General features: G+C 41.0%; 1 protein-coding gene and 1 pseudogene across 1 annotated transcript; one reads left to right on the forward strand and one right to left on the reverse strand.

Moving 5' to 3' along the window:
- The first annotated feature begins 1,998 nt into the window (after positions 1-1,998).
- On the forward strand, positions 1,999-3,376 carry LOC126064628 (tripartite motif-containing protein 75-like; annotated as a pseudogene).
- Positions 3,377-18,732: 15,356 nt separating this feature from the next.
- LOC126064629 (tripartite motif-containing protein 75-like) lies at positions 18,733-20,142 on the reverse strand. The gene has a single exon (XM_049863812.1). It carries the CDS (start codon positions 20,140-20,142, stop codon positions 18,733-18,735), a length of 1,410 nt encoding a protein of 469 aa, XP_049719769.1.
- Positions 20,143-21,920: the final 1,778 nt, after the last annotated feature.

The raw sequence follows: 21,920 nt of genomic DNA on the forward strand, positions 1-21,920 counted from the left end.
AAGTCTTTGCCATTCAGATGAGGCACAAAGAGCACGCACACACTCTTTCTCTTTTCAAGTTTACTGAATATGAAAAAGTAGCACACTGTTTTCATAATTGGCCATTTGTTTCTATGACTTGCTTCCTTCACCTCTTTTTAAATATAGATACCTTTGAACATTTTTTTTTCTTTGCTTCTTTTACTTGAATTCTTCATGGTATAACATCTGCTTATATGATTTAGAAAATGCCAATTTGCTAGATTTCCATCAAGCATAGAAAATGCTTCCTCAGTGATATTAAAAATATTCTTCCATAATTTATTCTCATAGTCTATGGTTTTATTATTTTTGTTTATTTCTGCTTTTAATAGACATGGAAACAAACAACAAAAAAAAAAACAAGTGTATAATGTGACAACCAGCACCCAAATTAAGAAATGTAGTGTTTACAGAACCCCCCCCAGAAGTCCTCATGCACCTCCCAGTCACTAATTCCTTTCTCGTCTCGAAATGGAAGCACTATTCTAATACAACATGAGGTAGTTTTGCTTGCTGTCAACTACATAATTGGCATCATGCAGTCTGTATTATTGCCTGTGTCTTTATTTCACACAACATTTTATTTGTGAGATTTATCCACTTTTTTTTGAGTAGAGTAGTTAGGTCTTTTCTTTGCTGATATAGTCCATTTTATGAGTAGGCCATAACTTAACGATTGTACTAAATAGTATTCTAAAGTCGTTTAAGCAACATACATTCTCACCAGTTGTGCATGGCTATTTTGATAATAACACATAGTTACCAACAATTTAAATTTTAACACTTGTACTTTCATGTGAAGTCCTTATACAATGAAACCCATATTGCCTTAACCCAGTCTCTGCCTAAAATGATTGAACCAATCAGACCTTTTAAAGGCTGGCCAATTTTGTCCTCTAGTGATCTCAAATAAGATTTTGGTATGTTTACCTGGGTTCATCTTATATTGGACACCCTGAACAAAAAGCTTTATTCCCTCAGTCCTAATAGTTGGCTGAAGCTCTCCAAAGCCACATAGCCTCCATTTCAGAATCATTTTATTGCCTCTCAGTGAGAGCTACACTGTCTGAGCTTCCCATCACTTCCATGAATCTTTTCCCTACAAATCCTCAGAAGATGGTAGCTTACCGATAACTTCAATGGGCAGTTGTGTCTCTGTGTGTGTATATGTGTCTGTATTTGTGTTTCCTATCTTCATTTTATTTTGAAATTCGGATCTAACACATCTGTCTGTGTATCGTGTGAGTTTTCAAAGTTAGCAGTGTTCTTCAAGTACATCTAGTTTAATCCAGGATTTGATATTTACAGTTCAATATATCCAGGGATTGAGATGCTTAGATGAAAGAGAAGTAAACTTTGTTCTATTATGAATTCATTACTGTCAGAAATATCTGCTGTGTAAGCCAAAAGCTGTCTGATGCCTTTCTTATGTCTTCCGCAAGATTGAAATGATTGATGTTGGCATTTTTATCCTCATTTACATGATTCTTTTAGAGTCAAGGGTGTTAAATAAATTTCCCTAGGTTCCTCAGATGGTAGGTACACAAAGGCTTGTATCTAACCGAGACAGGAGATCTAGTACCAACGGTTAGACCCGTCAGCTAGCCTCAGTGTACCTGATTTGGGAATAAGTGAATTGGAAGGGTGGAGACAAAAATCAGTGGCATTGAGCAGAGCCACGAAGAATTTTTTTTTTTAAAAAAAGAAATATTTTCTCATCCCCAGGAACAAATAGGCACCTTGAGGTCATGACTGGATTCTGATCAAGAGAAGTGATTAGCTCGGCTTCATATTCTCTGAGCTGCCAAAGGATGGAAGCCTAGTTGCCCAAGTAATCTGTGATCCACAGCTGGTTGTGAAGAGAACCCCTACTGACACCAATTTCTGCAACAGAGGACCAGCAACCTCATAGGATTTCATAGCTTTCACACATCCTAAGGAAAAGCTCTCTCAGTCCGAAACTTCATTCATAGACTAATGGAGGTCATGGAAGCCCTGGCAGGAATTCAGGCAGAAGCTAACTGCTCCATCTGTCAGGATTACTTTAGAGACCCCGTTACCATCAAATGTGGGCACAACTTCTGTCGCTCCTGCATCCAGCAATCCTGGGAGGATCAACAGGACTGGTTCCGATGCCCTGTGTGCCGCCACCAATGCCTACAGTTGCACCTCAGGAGCAACACCCAGTTGGGAAATATAGCTGAAATTGCCAAGCTACTCCACATTACCAGTTGCAAGAGGAAGAGGGAGGAAGAGACACGCTTGTGCAAGAAGCACAATCAGGTACTGACCCACTTCTGTGAGGAAGACCTGGAAGTCCTGTGTCCCCTGTGCACTCAGCCCCCAAACCACCAGGATCACCTCGTGAGGTCCATAGAGGAGGCTGCCTCTCATCACAGGAAAAGGCTCATGAGTTACATGGAGCCCCTGAAGAAGCAAGTGGCAGACTTTCAAAAACTAGTGACTTCCCAAGAGAGAGAACCATCAGAGCTGAGAAAGAAGGTGGAAAAGCAAAGGAAAGAATTATTCTCTGAATTTGAGCACCTGAACAAGTTTTTAGACCGTGAGCATGAGGCAGCTCTCTCCAGGTTAGCTTATGAAGAGAAGCACGTTCAACAGAAACTAAATGCGAATATAACAGCATTTTCAGAGTCCATTTCCACACTCAACAATCTACTAAAGGAGGTGGCAGAGAAGAGTGTGATGTCAGAAGTGAAACTGCTAACAGATATTAAGAGCATCCAGAATCGATGTGAAAGCCTCAACCCCCCAGTGCTCTATTCCTTCCAGCTAACGAAGGAAGGATGCAGCCTTCCTCCACAGTATTCGGCTCTGCAGAAAATTATACACAAATTTAAGGAAGATATAACCTTGGATCCTGAAACAGCACATTCAAATCTGATTGTCTCTGAAGATAAAAAGTCTGTCACATTTGTGAAGAAAACACAAAGACTTCCTCCTAATCCAAAGAGATTCAAGTTTGACCCAGTTGTCCTGGGTCGTGAAGAGTTCAGTTCTGGTAGACATTACTGGGAGGTGGAAGTAGGTGAGAAGCCTGAATGGTCTGTAGGGCTTTGTAAAGACTCCCTTTCCAGGAAGGCAAAGAGGCCCCCGGCAGGGCAGGAGAGATGCTGGGCAATTCAGCTGTGCAATGGTAACTATGTTGCACAAGGCACTTTTCCAGTCACTCTGGTGATAACAGTATGAACTGGGTGCGATTTCGTTTTACAGTTTGAATGACAGATCTCATATCCATTCTTTCCCTGATAGATTTTCTGAAATCTTGAAGACTTATTTCTGTATTGGACGTGATTCTCAACCTCTCACAATCTGTGCTGTCAGAGATTATGAATGATAAACTATCTGGGAGGCTGTCACATTGCTTGATTTTATTCCTGCAATTTATGGTAGCACGTCATACAACTATCAGTGAACATGGTACTGAAAATTTTTTCTTTTTTAAGTGTTCTTATGACTTTAACACATGAAGAAAGTTGTTTTATCTCCTGTAATGACCAGTAACCACAGTGTGATTATTACATTATTAATTGATTTTCCTGTAATTGCCCTTCCTATGGTTTGGTTCCTCTTTTTACCCTATAAGAATACTTGTAGGATGAAACTGCCCAGGACTACCTCGTTCCATTTTCTGTGTGCTATGTGGTTCCTCCATTGCGATTGTTTAAAATTCTTAATAAACCTCTCTGTTTTAAATTGAAACAGCATTTCAGTTTTTCTCTACAGCACCATTTTATGCTGATCGACAACAACATAAAGCTCTTGAAAGAGTACATCCCAAGGCAAGGCAACACACACAAACTAGCAGCTAAATGATTCCAAGATGTTTCAGTCAGGTCGACCCATTTAAGATATCCAGAGTTCTCCTTGAGATCCAGTCCAAGAACCCTTGTTCAAAACCTGGACAAGTAACCCATGCCCCCAAAACCTGGGACAAGTAAACTCTTGCCCTCAAACCAGGGAAAATAAACCCTTCTGTCCAAACTTCAGCAAGTATTTTCTGAGCCCTCTCCCAAGATCAAACTTAACATCTTTTATTGAACTCACTTTGATATCCCTTGAAACCAGTCCAAGTAAAGTGTTCAGATAACGCAAACGATAAAACTCCCTACAAACCCTGAGCACCACACAAAAATTCCCAAAAGTGGAAAGAAAAGGACAGGGCAGATGGAAATCCAGTTTCCCAAACAGACAACGTGAAAGGGTAGCTTACCAAGGAAAAGATATTCCTAACTGTTCACATATAAACTCAGAGAGTTCAACACAAAAGGGGTAGAACTTGAACCCAGGAAATTTACACCAGGTTCCCAAGCCATGATGAGGCAACAGTTGGATGCATATGTGGCCCATGTTTGGAATCAATTATTATGCCTCATCACAAGGTGGAGCACTTGGTGACTTTTTTCTGGGTCCCACTTCTGACGTTACCCTGTAAAAAAATAATCAAAACTCACCAAAATTTGAACATTAGGTTTATTCTGAGAAAGCACTTTATATGCATATAAGCAGGACATTTTGATTCTAGGAAAAGAAAATGACTCAAATAAACTAGGCACAATGGGGCTTATAATAAGAAGAGGAGGGAGAAACATAGATCAGCCACTGGTTAATCTTAACGTGGTTGATTGAACACTGCCTTCTGCATTCACTGAGGATGAGAAGGTATCAATTTATTTCTGGCCTGGCTGCTAATAATCTGGCCCTCCACACATCTGCAGCCATAAGGCCCTTTGAGATTTAAATTAGGAGGTAATAATTGTGTGGACTATTTTTTTCTCACAGGATAAAGCAGATTTACATTGCTGCAGAAGATTTTCTGGCAGGATTTTTATGCTTAATATTTGATTTCACCCTTTTCGGGTAGTTATCTGACAGTACGCTCCACCAAAACAAGGGAAGAAAACTACGAAAGTGGAAAAACACTGGACTCATGCAAGAAAGGAATAAACATAAGGATAGAAGATAAAAGAGAATTCTTAGAGTAACTGTGAAGGCCCAAAGCCCCAAATGATGGCTATGTATCACAATCGGGAATGACCAGAAAACTTCAGTCCACACTGGGGTAAGAGGATCAAGGGCTTAGGGAGAGACTGCAACAAGGAAAATAAAAAATAAATCGAATTAACAAATTGCATGTTGACTTTGTTCTTCCTGAAGAATTTTAGAATCCATCAGATGTGTGTCCAAAAAGAGATAAATATTTAAAATTTCATAGACTATACAGTAAAGAAGGAAAGCAATTTCCTAATTAGAGTAAATCAATTTGCATAAGCAAGTATAACAGGGATCTGATGGCTCGGGTATAAAGAAATTATATAGCCATTTGAAAGTAAATACTGAATTTTCATTAACTACCTAATTGATTAACTAGTCAATTATCATTATATGATCATATTTAGGTGTTTGTGGGTGATAGAAGACATCTAAAATTCTCAGATCACTAATAGGAATTTTAACACACAATGTCTTACATTGATTGTTATAATAGAGTTGTGAAGCAATAGCAAAGGAACTAAAAGTATAAACCATGCCTGTGAGGAACAGGAATTCGTGGTAGGAGGGTATGGACTAAGACACATTTTTTGTTACAAGCCTTGTAGTATTATGGGATTGTAAAAGAAATTTACATGCATTATTTTGATAAAAAGTAATCTCTGAAAATGAATATGTAAGTGATGGGTAATGTGTAAAGCATTCAAACACAGGATGGGAGCTGGTAAGAATATCATTACTTCATCTTAAAAAAAAAAAGATGTCAAAAACACGTTATCATTATTTCCCGCTTTGTCCCTGAAGAGTAGTTACTTCCAATGATATTTTATTGATAGTTTCCAGGAAAGAAGAAAAACAAAAGACACCCTTTTCTGCTTATAAGTAGTAAAGACATAATTCAGAACTATAGACTATATAACCTGGCTGATTTATGTATTGTATAGCTTCTTTCCTAAATAAGAGTAAGAAAATAAAATACACAATAGCTTTTCAAATAGTTCATCATTCATAATTCATTACTGTATAGATTTCAAGGGATTAAAAATCACATCCTGTATGATAATAAGGCCTAAATATTTTGGTCAAAATACCAGTTGAAGAATAGGTCCAAGACCCATCATTCAAATTATGTATCAATCCTCACCCTACTGTGGTTTCTTTATTCAAAGAATAAATTTCCACAGCAAAGCTATCACAATTGGCCAGTTAATTCTGCAGCATAAATCCTATTGTGATGGTGTCTTCCTCCGTTTCATAGGAAGAGAATTTTTACAGTCTTGAATCCCACATATTTTGTCTCCTAACTCTACCTCCCAGTAATGACAGCCTGACACAATCCTTTGTGGGTTGTTGGGAAGAGATGTTTTGTGTGTCTTTCCAAATCTCATGTCTTTTCTCTACTCTTTGTTAAAAACATTAGGATTTGCTGTTCAGATTCTACAATCAGATTTATCTGAAATGAATTGATAATATTTGCAGTTTATAATATTGTGGACAAAGTTTGCAAAAATTATTATTTACTTAAAAGGTTAACGCTCCTGATGTTTTCATGTTGTAATGCCTGTTGTGAATGCATTTAATACCATTTAGTAATGTCTGTGTGACTCTAGGGTCACTATGTGCTGGAATCTACTGGGCGGGAACTGGTTTTTTATGTGACTCAAGATTCATCTCTGCTATCTTACTGAGACTTTGAGTGTGTAAACATGGCATGGAAATTTTGTTGGGAATTCATTTAATTTGTGTATAATATGCAATTATTTATCCTTTGAGGCCTTTAGAATTAGATCTAGATTCTCACTGAATCAAAGTATAATTAATTAAAACCAGAGTTTGCTTTCTCCCGCTAGTATTCTACTATCTTCTTTGGATTTAATTCATGCATTTTTACTTTGCACGACTATTTCTCTAAATTTTTTTTTCTCCTTGCTCCCTGTGCCGAGGCAGCCTGCACTATATTATACAGATGTGCAAGTGGGAGAACGTGCACTGTAGACACAAAACCTCTAGGTCTTTGTGACAGAAAAGGATCAGAACCTGATTGTATCTCTTACACACCAGTTTCTCTTCCCGACTTCTCTTGCTATTCTGGTCTGGAATTGCTTGGCCAATTCAGCGAAGTGACCCCTCTAGGTAATGTTCCTAAAGTTCCTCTATACATGCGGTGAGCAGCAGGAAGACGAGAGGAAAGTATTTAGTTTATTCAGGACCGGCGAATGCAAGAGCGACAGCAGTTGTGTCCCCAGTGAAAGGTTACTGGGTCTCTTGGGCAACACGTACAGCCTGGGCGGCTGCGGCGTCAGAGGAGGAGGGTAGGTTTCACAGCAGTCCAACATCCTGTCCAGGCCTTGGTGGCCCAGTGGTTAAGCCTTTGGCTTCTAAGTGAAAGCTGGCAGTTTGAATCCATCAGCCACTCCTTGGAAACCCTGTGGAGTGGTTTTACTCTGTCTTATATTTTCATAGGGTCACTGAGTCGGAATCCACTCCACAGCAACGGGTTTGGTTTCTTAACAACATTCGCAAGGAAGAGGGTGCCAGCCCCGCTAACCCTGGCTTTCTAGGCGCTGGGCCGCGGAAGAAGAGGACGGTTCCCCGCCAGCACCGAACACCCCTCTATTGCCCCTGGCGCCCTGCACTTCTCGGGCGCTCCCAGATGGTACTCCGCCTCCACCCGTCACAACCGGAAGCAGACGCTCAGAGTTTCCTTCCTGCTGACGCCAATCACAGAGCGCCAGGCGCCAACTTCCGGATCCAATGGGAGTAGGCTGAGCACAGAAACTTGGGTCTGAGGAGCGGCCGCGTTTAAGGTGGCGATTTCCTGCTGTAATCAAGAATTCTTTTCATCCTTAAGAACTCAAGGTGGTTTGTCTGTTTTCTGCCACAGCCTCCCATCCCGGAGCACCTAGGCGCCCTTTGCCACTTTCCAGCCTACCACAGGTTCCCGCCCCCACCCTTAAATCTCATCTGGCCACCACACTGAGTTACCGCCCCTCCTGACTTCGCCCAGTGGTTTCCTTCAGTTTCTTTTCGCGCCTCACAATTCTCACAAACTGAGGGAGCACTAATTGAAGAAAGAGTTGGTGATTTAGAATGTGAAACTTCAGGCTTGAGATTCTTGGCACCATTGTGTAAAACCTGACTGCCGGGATAAAGGAGCTGAATGTCAGGGATGCCAGGAATTAAGAATGATAATCTGATCTGTTGCATTCTTCTACTTTGTGAACATTTAACAAAAACCTAATTATGACGTATGACACGTTATATCCTTGAACAACTATCATATATAAGCCAGTAAATGTAAGCTATGAGTCAGAATCGACTCGACCGCAACGGTTTTTTTTTTTTTTAATGATTATTTCAAAATTGTGTGAGTTTCGTGGTTGCATTTTCTTCTGTTTTCAATCATTGACTGTGTCGAGCAAATCAAGTTATTAGTCTGTTTACAAGATTTATATGGGGCTACTTCAAAGTTTTAATATTCATGATTAAGCAAAAAACAGTAAATGTATCCAGGGAAGATTTCCTATATATGTGTGTATATATGAATACACACACACACATACATACATACATAACACAGTTTTTGAGTCAGGAAGATCATTTGTATCTATTCCCTTAAACTCCAAAGTCACATGTTGACAATAAGAATGTGAATACAAATGAAAGTGCCAAAAATATTTGCAACATTATAATTTAAATGTTTCCGTTACAGGCTATGAGTTTCTACAAAATGAGAGACATGTATAGAGTTTCTACAAAATGAGAGACAAGGCAAACAATACTGTATGACCCAAGAGAAATAAATGGCATAAAACCAAGAAGAATAGAGCTGTCCAGTAAATATTTGAAACACTATTCAAACACACTACGAAAACATTCCTGCCACTCATCAGTCAGTTTCTTGTACCGTGGTGGCTTGCATGTTGCTGTGATGTTAGAAGCTATGCCATCAACATTTCAAACACCAGCCACGTAATCCATAGTAGACAGGTTTCAGTGGAGCATCCAATTCAGAAAGACGTGGAAGAAGGACTTGCCAGTGTTCTTCTGAGAAAAAGAAAAAGGCCAGTGAGAGCCTTGTAAGTAGCAGCCAAACACTGTCTGATAATAGTGCCCGAAAGCGAGCCTCTCAGTTTGGAAGGCACTCAAAATATAAATGGAGAAGAGCTGCCTCCTCAAAGTGGAGTACACAATAATGACTTGGATGGAGTCAAGCTTTTGGAACATTTGTTTGCTGATGTGACACGACTCAAAATGAGAAGAAACAGCTGCAAACATCCATTAAACGGATGCTGGAGATGCTCACTCATGTATACCAAGAAATTTGGAAGACACTTATCTGGCCAGCCAACTGGAAGAGATCCATATTTGTGCTGATTCCAAAGAAAGGTGATGCAACAGAATCAAGAAGCTATCGAACAATATGATTAATAGCACACACAAGTAAAATTTGGTGAAGATAATTCACAAATGGTTGCAGCAGTACATCAACAAGGAACTGCCAGAAGTTCAAGCTGGATTCAGAAGAGGACATTGAATGAAGAATATCATTGCTGATGTCAGATGGATCTTGGCTGAAAGCAGAGAATACCGAAAAGATGCTTACCTGTTTTCATTGACTACGCAAAGGCATTTGACTGTGTGGATCATAACAAATTGTGGTTAACATTGTGAAGAATGGGAATTGCAGGACACTTAATTGTGCTCATGCAGAATCTGTACATAGATGAAGAGGCAGTCTTTCGAACAGAGCAGGGGGATACTGCGTGGTTTAAAGCCAGGAAAGTTGTGCTTAAGGGCTGTTTTACCTTCACCATACTTATTTAGTCTGCATGCTGAGCAATAATCCATGGAAGCCGGATTATATGAAGAAGAACATCAGCATCAGGATTGGAGGAAGACTCATTAACAACCTGTGATATGCTAATGACACAACCTTACTTGCTGAAAGTGAAGAAGACTTGAAGCACTTACTAATGAAGATCAAAGACTACAGCCTGCAGTATGGGCTACACCTCAACATAAAACAAAAGTCCTCACAACTGGTCCAATAAGCAACTTCATGTTAAACAGAAAAAAATATTAAAGCTGTCGAAGATTTTGTTTTACTTGAATCCACAGTCAACACCCATGGAAACAGCAGTGAAGAAATCAAAGGAGGTATTGCATTGGAAAAATCTGCTGCAACAGACTTCTTAAAAGTGTTAAAGCAAAGATGTGACTTTAAGGTCTAAGGTGCGCCATACCAAAGCCATGGCATTTTCAATCGCATCATATGCATGTGAAAGCTAGACAATGAATAAGGAAGACCAAAGAAGAATTGACACCTTTGAATACTGTTTGTAAAGAATATCGAATATACCGTGGACTGCTGGAAGAATGAACAAACCTGTCTTGGAAGAAGTACAGCCAGAATGCTCCTTAGAAGCAAGGATGGCTAGACTCCGTCTCACGTACTTTGGACAGGTTATCAGGAGGTACCAGAACCTGGAGAAGGACACTCTTCTCAGTAAAGTAGAGGGTCAGTGAAAAAGAGGAAGACCCTTAATGAGATGGACTGACACAGTGGCTGCAACAATGCGCTCAAGCATAATAATGATTGTGAGGATGGTGCAGGACCAGGTAGTGTATCGTTTTGTTTTACATAGAATCACTGTGTTTTGGAACTGGCTCGACAGCACCCAACAACAACAACAACATATGTGACAGCGTACATGTGTATTATTTACAGTTTTTTGTAATACGGTGTTTTACTCTCATCTCTTTAGTATTTTGCACATTGCTATAATTGGAGGAAACTGACCAGGAGAGTTTTTGAGAACACACTTCACTGAAGTAAGAGTAACTTCTCCATTGATCTGGATAGCTGAGCTGAGCCGTGGTAATCTCCATTGTTCAGCAAGACAATACCTAGTTCTTATTCATATGTAGTATAATGTGAATCATCAGGGCTTTCCTCCATTAACTGACCCAGGAATCTAAAACTTTCACTTATCACAGGGTCACTGTAAGAAGCCAAAGGAGAGCATGGAGGCAGAAAACTGGCGCTGAAAGGCCAGCACAGGATGGGACAAACATTAGTTCTCATATTCCATTATCTAAAGCTCATTGTAAGGCACCACTTATCTACAAATGGGCTGGAAAGAGTAGACGTAACACTAGGTGAAAAACTACTGTTCACCCCAATTCTTAAATGCAACCAGGAATTAGTGAAATTGTTATTATAGTGAGTGCTAGAGTGACAACTCTCGAATTAGACCTTAGAATACATTAACATGGAAATTGGTAATAATTTTAACCCAATTCTGATAGCAGTTGTTCAGTAACTTCACTAATGTAACAGATACTTCTATATGACTTAAAACAGTCTTCATTTGAGAGGATTACAAAATGTTATTATAATGAAATATTCAATGATTCGTCAGAAAAAGAATCACTGAGTGTAGCAAGTCTAAACCCTATGGAATGGAGTGAAAAGAATCTCTCGTTAATTGGGAAAGGCGTCTATGGAAAACTAGCCTAGAAGCTACTTTAATGAGTGACATGGTGAAGGCCAGTGGTGGGGTTGAGGCCTGGTTAGACCCAAGTACAACACGCAGAAGGATACAGTAAATTCTCACGTTGCATGGTTTTCATGTACACAAAGTTCAGTTACCATGGTTAGTGTCTTAGTTATCTAGTGATGCTATAACAGAAATACCACAGCAGATGGCCTTAAGAAAGAGAAATTCATTCTCTCCCTGTCTAAGAGGTTAAAAGTCCAATTTCAGGGTGCTTGCTCCAGAAAAAGGCTTTCTCTGTCGAGTCTGGGGGAAGGTCCTTGTTATCAATCTTCCCCTGGTCTAGGAGCTTCTCAACGCAGGGTTCCTGAGTCCAAAGGATGCACTCCCCTCTTGGTTGTTTATTCTTGGTTGTAGGAGATCCACCTGTCTCTCTGCTGGTTTCTCTTGAGTATATCTCAAAAGAGATTGACTCAAGATGCAACCTAATCTTATAGGCGGAGTCCTGCCTCATTAACATAATTGCCTGTAATCCTGCCTCATTAACATCATAGTGGTAGGATTTACAACACATAAGAAAATCACATCAGTTGACAAAATGTTGAACAGTCACACAATACTGGGAATCCTCGCCTGGCCAAGTTGACACACATTTTGGGGGGGGGGGACACAATTCGATGTATAACAATTAAATGACAAAATTCCCCCACTGACATGGTTCAAATTTTGTCATCATGGTATATTAATGGTAGGTAATTGCATAAAGTACATGCTTTATGAGCCCACATGTAGTGAGTGTCTCTAGCCACAGAGAATTACAACCAGGTCACGAGATCTAATGAGATTTGTCTTGCTGGATTTAAAATTTACTTAGCTGTTTTGGGGACCTTAACAGTTCATTGTGCATTTTCATTATTACTTCACCCAAGGCCAATCTTTGTATTGTTAGTTTACCCCGTTTATCCTTGTTTTCTCTTCTCATTCTCCCCTCATAGATACCCACACTAATGGTACTTGATAAAGCAATTTAAGATACATGGCCTCTTCCAGATGCTAGGGCTGTTGACATGAGGTACACAGTCCCTTTCCTCATAGACTCAGAGTCTCCTATGATACACAGCATAGTAAAACCAAATAGCATTTGTTTCTGCCTCGTGTGGGTAGCAGATTCAGTATTGCAACTTGAGACTTGAGTTTTTCTTCAGTTCTTTCAGCTTGAGAAATGCTGAACGTGTTCTTCCCTTTTGGTTATCTCCAGGTCTTTTTACATGGCATCATAATACTTTACTTTGTCTTCTCAAGCTGCCCTTTGACGCCTCCTGTTCAGCTCTTTTACGCCATCATGTTTTTCTTTTACTTTAGCTACTCAACATTCAAGAGCAAGTTTCAGTCTCTTCTGACATCTATTTAGGTATTTTCTTTCTCTCCTGTCTTTTTAATTTGTTTCTGCCTCATGTGGGTGGCTGATTTGGGTGAGATTATAAGAAATAGCTCTTAGGTTTTCCAGAAAATATAATTCTGTCTTGGGTTCCGTCACACAATAACGTAGCACACCTGTGGGATACTGATGAGGGAAAATTCTGTGAGTCTTCACAGTTTGCCCGAGGGCAGGCTTCGGACTACCTGTAACCTCCGGAGAAAAAAGGAAACAAAGAAAGAAATGCCCCAGGTAGCCCCACCGTAGAGCTCTGCATTGCCTCCTTGTGTGGGAGGCAGGATAGGTGGTGGGTGTAATATGCTTTTGAGTTCTAGAGTGGGACTTACCTGGATTGTAATCTCATGCTCCCTCTCAACTTCTCTGGTGCACAATTTTCTCATTTATAAATTGGGAACCATAATCACTGTGAGGATTGAGTGAGATGAAGCCTGCAGCATGTTTAGTCTCGTAGGAGGCATACATTTATCTGGTTACATTCACAGGGCAACCCTCCCCATCATTCTCAATTTCCAGTGAAGTTTCACTCCCTGCCTCTCCCTCAAAGTCCACTATAGGGAACACACTATTTCTGTGTGCATGGAGTTCCTAAGGTTTCCACATAATTTAGGTTAGTTTCATTCATCCATCACTCCTCAAAGATCTGGGACCTTGCGTACTGCAGAAATCTCAGTATGGTGTGGGGAATGATGAATAAAGGTGCTGGACCTGAGAGAGGCAGCATTCGGCAAAGTAAGGACCTGGATTACTGAGGACCCGCCGTTTGACTCTGCCAAGCCTCCCATTTACAGACAGACTGTGGGCCTCGCTTCCTCACATAGGCGCCTTGATGCCGTAACAGAAATAACACAACTGGGTGAGTTTCAAGAACAGATATTTATTTTCTCACAGTTCTGAAGGCTAAAAGCACAAATGAGTGTCTAAGCTACATTGACTCCTTGTTTGTAGGTTGTCCCAGGTATTCTCCAGTGCCCTGTGTGTGTGTCAGGAGTCCAAGTGCAGGTTTCTGTGCCTACATTGCTCTCATATAACTCAGGGAAATTAGGTTTAGGATCCCCCTACAATCCTCCTACACTGGTATGACGAAACTGATTGACGGATTACATTATGTCAGATTGAATTATGAGAGGTGATTACATTACAATATCAAAGTAATTAGATTAGATTAGTATAGGTGTTACCCCAGCTCATAATTGGGAGGAATACAATTCAATCCATGACAGGCATTTAGTGTGTCAAATTATGAGAAGTTCTACTTCAGTCATTCTGTATAATTTAGCCATCTGAAATTCCACAAATTTATATTTTATAAGGATAAACTCTTTTACAAACATGTGGTAGAACAAAACAAAAAATTTAGTCTAAAAAAGGATATGGGTACATTTTTCAAAATCAATTATGAATTTGATTGCACTTAATTAGCAATTTTCCTAAAATATTATGTTTCAAAGAATTTCTAAGAATATATACTACTACTCAGAGAAAGTGAAAGTAGGCTGGGATTTAAGGAAAGATGGAGGAATAAATAAGGGTCTAAAGAATCTGTATGGGGGATGAGAAGGGTCATGGGATGAAAGTGACTGTGAAAAGGTCCATAGGCAGGAGGATCCAGTGTGCGGAATTCAAGAAAGAGGAGGGGATAGTGGACCATCAGCCAAGAATTGGTGGCAACCAGTGTAGGGGCTTTTGACACCCGGTAAAGTTTTTGTGTCTTTCCAAGGGCTACGAAAGCTGCTGCATTGTTGTAAGCTGTTGTTGTCGTTGTTAGGTGCCATCGAGTCGGTTCTGACTCATAGCGACCCTATGCAGAACAGAACGAAACACTGCCCGGTCTTGCGCCATCCTTACAACTGTTGTTATGCATGAGCTCATTGTTGCAGCCACTGTGTCAATCCACCTCGTTCAGGGTCTTCCTCTTTTCCGCTGACCCTGTACTCTGCCAAGCATGATGTCCTTCTCCAGGAACTGATTCCTCCTGGCACGTCCACAGTATGTAAGACCCAGTCTCGCCATCCTTGCCTCTAAGGAGCATTCTGGCCACACTTCTTCCAAGACAGATTTGTTTGTTCTGGCAGTCCATGGTATACTCAATATTCTTCGCCAACACCACAATTCAAAGGCGTCAATTCTTCTTCAGTCCTCCTTATTCATTGTCCAGCTTTCACATGCATATGATGTGATTGAAAATACCATGGCTTGGGTCAGGCTCACCTTAGTCTTCAGGGTGACATCTCTGCTCTTCAACACTTTGAAGAGGTCCTTTCCAGCAGATTTGCCCCATGCAATGCATCTTAAGTAGCACGATTAAAGTTTCAATTTTTAAAAGAGATAGCATGTATGGAATGATAAGAGGTGAGGTAAAATTAATGGGAGTAAATTACCTAAGAGGCTGTGCAATGTGGTCCGGTGGGGATGGTCATTATGGCAACTGGTTTCAGATAGGGACTGAGTTGTGCAAGAGGATAAAGGTGAGGGTGGAGCATTGGAAAAGTAGGGGCAATAATAATGGCTGCTGACCAACCCCATGAAGATAGAATGTGAACTAGAGTCAGCAGATAATTAGAGGCCACCTCAGTCCTGGCAGTTCTGCTTCCTGGCCCTGGTGCTTGTTGCTTCTAGCTGGGATGTCTGGGTGTTCGTTTCCTCATAAGGGTTTCTTCTCAGTTCCTTTATTTCTTGGAGGCATTAGGTCAGAAAACCTAAACAATCAACAGTTGCAAAGCTGTGTCCTTGGCTTGACACATTTTACAAGTTGTCCATGGTTGGCCTGCCTTCTACGTACAAGGGGCCACTCTATGGAAATTGAAGTCGTTCAGAGCTAAAGCTGCTAGCCAAAATGTCGGCAGTTCGAATGCACCAGTCACTCACTGAAAACACTACAGGGCAGTTCTCCTCAGTCCTATAGGGTGGCTATGAATTGGAATCCATTCTACATCAATAGGTTTGGTTTGGTTTTGGTTTGTGGAAAGTGAGAGTGGAAAAGCTCGTCCTTTGGACTCTGCATCCTGCACTGAGAATTTCCTAGACCAGGGAAAGATTGATGACAAGGACCTTCCGCCAGAGCCAACAAAGAGATAGCCTTCTACTGCAGATGGCACACTGAATTTAGACTTTTAGCCTCCTAAATTGTGAGAGATTATTTTCTGTTTGTTAAAGCCATCCACTTGTACTACTTTTGTTATAGCAGCACCATATAATTAAGACAGTCCCTAAATGAGAAGAAAAACAGGAAGATTTGAGTTTAAAGCAACAAGGAATTCAAAGGAAAGTAATTCTTCAAAATAGAGGTGAGTATAAGGGTGACAGCAGTACAGATCTACAGTAGGATTCTAGAATTATTACTAGGAGGTGGAAGTGGGAAAGTTGTCCAGATTGGAACACGAAATCCAAAAAGGTGTTTCAAAGAGGGGGGGCGGGGGAACAGTGAGAGAATATCTGTGGACAGTGCACACTTCTGTGTGTGAATATGAGGGGTTTTAAGGAAGCAAAATCCTTATTATTCATAGAAATACGTTGATGTTGCCAGCTGATAAACACACACACACAGAGAAAAGAAAAAAAAAGCTTAATATTGAGAAATATGAGGGCAAATAGAAAAATTCAACAAAGACAAAAAGTAGAATATTCGTAAACTACAGCTTATATAAGTATAAAGAAATGGCTTCATTAAAAATACCTTTTACACATATTTAAAAAATAAAATATTTTATTGCATTTGTGATGAATAAGGTTGTGTGTCAACTTGGCTGGGCCAGGATTCTCAGTGGTTTGATAGATATGATGTAGTTTGGCAGCAGAATAATGTTGTGATCACCTCCATGATGAGATTTGATAAAATGTGATCATCTCCATGATGGGATCTGCTGAGAGTTTCCTTGGGGGGTGTGGCCTGCATCCAATATAGTTGGACTTCCTGGCAAAGCTTGTGGGCTTTAGCTGGCTCTGGATCCTGCAGCATGCTCCTCTTGTTGTATCCTCCCGTGAGTGGGACTTGAGTTAGCAGTCTGACTTGCTGATATTGGGTTGGCCAGCCCCTATGGCTATGTGAATCATAAAAAGCATCCAGCCTGACCTGTGGACTTGGAAAGTTCCAGCCTCTAAACTGTGAGGAAAAAAAAAACAAACTGTGAGCCATTTCCTTAATATAAATCTCTCTCTCGCTATATATATTTATACCCTGTCTTAGTCATCTACTGCTGGTATAACAGAAATACAGGTTGATGGCTTTAACAAAGAGAAATTAATTTTCTCACAGCCCAGTAGGCTAAAAGTCCAAATTAAGGGGCCCTGCTCCAGGGGAAGACTTTCTCTCTCTGTCAGCTCTGGGGGAAGGTCCTTGTCATCAGTTTTCCCTCGGTTTGGGAGTATCTCAGCACAGGAACCTCAGGTCCAAAGGACACGCTCTACTCCTGGTGCTGCTTTCTTGATGGTATCAAGTCCCCAACTCTCTACTTGCTTTACTTTCCTTTTATCTCTTCAAAGATAAAAAGTGGTGCAGGCCACACCCTAGGGAAACTCCCTTTACATTGGATCAGGGAAGTGACCTGGTAATGGTGTTACAATCCCAGCCCTATCTTTTAAACATAAAATTACAATCACAAAATGGAGGACCATCACAGAATACTGGGCATCATGGCCTAACCAAGTTGATACACAAATTTTGGGGGGAACATAATTCATTCCATGACATTTTGCCCTTTGGCCCCCAAAAATCACATTCTTGCAACATGCAGAGCATGTCCATCTCACCATATCATAAGAAAAGTCTTAATTCGAAATCCAAAATTTCATCTTCATCTGTGAAATCTAGAACACAAGTTATCTGCTGCCAAAGGTACAATGGCTGAACAGACACAAGCTAGACATTTCCATTACAAATGGGAGAAACTGGAGGGCAAGTAGGAATAACAGGCACCAAGCAAGTTAACAGAACACATTACATTAGATCTCAAAGCATGAAAATAGTCCTGTTCTCTGAGAGCATTTAGACAATAGCCCTGCCCTCCAGACTCTGAGCTGTTCTTAGCCACACTCTTGGGTTTCTGAATGAAGGTTACTCAGCCCTAGGCTTCTGCTCAGCCTTCCAGGCCCACTGGGAGAGCAAGTCTACACCCTCGAATTTGGGCGCTCCCACTCTGCTAGTTCACATGAGGGGCAACCCCATGCCAGGTCCTTCGTCCTAGTCTGTTTTGGTCTAGAAGCTCCACTGAAATCTATACACCATGGGTGACACTGCTGGTATTTGGAGTCAGAATTGGATCCACAGCGACATGTTATAAGTATAAATAAATACACACACACATCCATATAGATATGTAAACAAAATATATTTACAGGAATTATAAAGTTACATTTCCATACACTCCAATCTTAGAATTTCAGAAATACTTTACAGTTAATTCCCACAAAATCTCTATTAGCCCCCACAACATCCCTGTTGCTATTGAAACCACATGAGGAAAAATAACTTTCTTCATGTGTTAAAGTCATTAAACCAACCAAACCAAACTACAACCATCAAGTTAATTTCAAATCATAGCTACCCTATAGGACAGAGTAAACTGCCCCCTAGATTTGCCAAAGAGTGCCGGGTGGATTCGAACTGCTGACCTTTCGGTTAGCAGCTGTAGCTCTTAACCACTATGTCACCAGAGAAGTATTTGAAAAGGAATAAATCCTCAGTACTATATTCACTGAGAGTTATGATATTCTACCATAAATTGCAGGAATAAAATTAAGCAATGTGACAGGCTCCCAGAGAGTTTATCATTCATAATCTCTGACAGCACAGATTGTGAGAGGTAGAGAATCACGCCCAATGCAGAAGTAAGGCTTCAGGATTTCAGAAAATCTATCAGTGAAAGAATGGATATGAGATCTATCATTCAAACTGTAAAACGGAATCTTACCCAGTTCATAGTCCAGATAAATGCCAATCCCTCTGGGTTTTTCTGTTATCACCGGAGTGACTGGAAAAGTGCCTTGTGCAACATAGTTACCATTGCACAGCTGAATTGCCCAGCATCTCTCCTGCCCTGCCGGGGGCCTCTTTGCCTTCCTGGAAAGGGAGTCTTTACAAAGCCCCACAGACCATTCAGGCTTCTCACCCACTTCCACCTCCCAGTAATGTCTACCAGAACTGAACTCTTCAGAACCCAGGACAACTGGGTCAAACTTGAATCTCTTTGGATTAGGAGGAAGTCTTTGTGTTTTCTTCACAAATGTGACAGACTTTTTATCTTCAGAGACAATCAGATTTGAATGTGCTGTTTCAGGATCCAAGGTTACATCTTCCTTAAATTTCTGTATAATTTTCTGCAGAGCCGAATACTGTGGAGGAAGGCTGCATCCTTCCTTCGTTAGCTGGAAGGAATAGAGGACTGGGGGGTTGAGGCTTTCACAACGATCCTGGATGCTCTGAATATCTGTCAGCAGTTTCACTTCTGACATCACACTCTTCTCTGCCACCTCCTTTAGTAGATTGTTGAGTGTGGAAATGAACTCTGAAAATGCTGCTATGTTTGCATTTAGTTTCTGTTGAATGTGCTTCTCTTCACGAGCTAACCTGGAAAGGGCTTCTTCACGCTCACGGTCTAAAAACTTGTTCAGGTGCTCAAATTCAGAGAATAATTTTTTCCTCTGCTTTTCCACCTTCTTTCTCAGCTCTGATGGTTCTCTCTCTTGGGAAGTTACTAGTTTTTGAAAGTCTGCCACTTGCTTCTTCAGGAGCTCCATGTAACTCGTGAGCCTTTTCCTGTGATGAGAGGCAGCCTCCTCTAAGGACCTCACGAGGTGATCCTGGTGGTCTGGGAGCTGAGTGCACAGGGGACACAGGACTTCCAGGTCTTCCTCACAGAAACGAGTCAGTACCCGATTGTGCTTCTTGCACAAGCGTGTCTCTTCCTCCCTCTTCCTCTTGCTCCTGGTGATGTGGAGTAGCTTGGCAATTTCAACTATATTTCCCAGCTGGGTATTGCTCCTGAGGTGCCACTGAAGGCATGGGTAGCGGCACACAGGGCAAGGGAACCTGTCCTGTCGACCGTCCCAGGACTGCTCGATGCAGGAGCGACAGAAGTTGTGCCCACATTTGATGGTAACGGGGCCTCTAAAGTAATCCAGACAAATGGGGCAGTTGGCTTCTGCCTGAATTCCTGCCAGGGCTGCTGTGACGTCCATTAGGCTCTGAATGAAGGTTTGGACTGAGATGGTTTTTCCTCAGGTTGTGTCAAAGCTATGAAATTCTATGAGGTTGCTGGTCCTCTGCTGCAGAAGTTGGTGTCAGTAGGGGTTCTCTTCACAACCAGCTGTGGATCACAGATTAGTTGGGCAACTAGGCTTCCAGCCTGTGGCAGCTCAGAGAATATGAAGCCAAGCTAATCACTTCTCTTGAGCAGAATCCAGTCATGATCTCATCGTGCCTATTTGTTCCTAAGGATAAGAAAACATTCCTTTATTTTAAAAAAAAATTACCTTTGTGGCTGTGCTCAACGCCACTGATTCTTGTCTCTACCCTTACAATCCACTTATTCCCAAATCAGGTACAGAGGCTTTCTGAGGGGTCTACCCCTTGGGGCTAGATCTCCTGTCTGGCTTTGATACCAGCCTTTGTGTATCTACTATCTGGTGAACCTAGGGAAATTTATTTAACATCCTTGAGTCCAAGGAAATCATGTAAATGAGGATAAAAATTCCAACTTCAATCATTTCAATCTTGTGAAAGACATAAGAAAGGCATGGGACTGCTTTTGGCTTAAACGACAGATATTTCGGACAGCAATGAATTCATAATAGACCAAAGTTTACTTCCCTTTCATCTAAGCACCTCAGTTGCTGGATATATTAAACTGTAAATATCAAATCCGGGATTAAATTACATTCACTTAAAGAACCCAGCCAACTTGGAAAACTCACATGGTGTACAGAAAGATATGTGAGATCTGGATTTCAAAATGAAATAAAGCTGGGAAACACAAATACAGACACCTCCAACAGCACCCACCCTTGCCTCTACCTGCCCTCCACTCACAGGGATGTAAATACAACACTCTCCTATTTAAAAGGGTTCCAGGATTCCTGTCCTCATGAGGACCACAGCATTTTCTCTACAGCTGCACTTCTCCATTCATGAGAAACCTGGACAATGAATAAGGCAGACCAAAGAAGAATTGATGCCTTTGCATTGTAGTGTTGATGAAGAATATTGAATATACCTTGGACTGAGAAAGAAAAAAACAAATCTGTCTTGGAAGAGTTACAACCAGAATGCTCCTTAGGAGCAAGGATGCCGAAAGTTTGTCTCACATACTTTGGACTTGTTATCAGGAGGGACCAGTCACTGGAGAAGGACATCATGCCTGGTAGAGAGCTCCCCCTCGTGTCTGTTAGTTTGTCATGCTGTTGCTTTAATGTTGCTGTGATACTCAAAGCTATGCAATCGGTATTCAAACACCAACAGGGTCAGGATACAGCTGAGCTTCCAGGCTAAGACAGACTAGGAAGAAAGACCTGGCAGCCTACTTCTGAAAAGAATTAGCCATTGAAAACCTCATGAATAGCAGTGGAACACTGTCTGATACACTGCTGGAAGATGAGCCCCTCAGGTGGACTGCACTCAAAATATGGCTGGAAAGAGCTGCCTCCTCAAACTACAGTCGACCTTAATACATGGATGGAGACAAGCCTTCAGGAACTTCATTTGCTGATGTGGCAAGACTGAAAAGGAGAAGAAATAGCTGCAAACATCTATTAATAATCAGAACGTGGAATGTACAAAGTACGAATCTAGGAAACCTGGAAATCATCAAAAATGAAACGGAATGCATAAACATCAATATTCTAGGCAGTAGGAAATGGACTGGTATTGGCCATTTGGAATCAGAGAATCATATGGCTGTTAGGTTGGGAATGACAACTTGAAAGGAATGGTGTCTCATTCATCACTGAAAAGAACATTT

The sequence above is a fragment of the Elephas maximus genome, chromosome 21, assembly GCF_024166365.1.
Source record: "Elephas maximus indicus isolate mEleMax1 chromosome 21, mEleMax1 primary haplotype, whole genome shotgun sequence".
NCBI classification, from domain to species: Eukaryota; Metazoa; Chordata; class Mammalia; order Proboscidea; family Elephantidae; genus Elephas; species Elephas maximus.

Bases quoted from the DNA above. Each gene is read 5' to 3' on its own strand.
- LOC126064629 (XM_049863812.1), bottom strand. From the start codon at position 20,142: ATGGACGTCACAGCAGCCCTGGCAGGAATTCAGGCAGAAGCCAACTGC.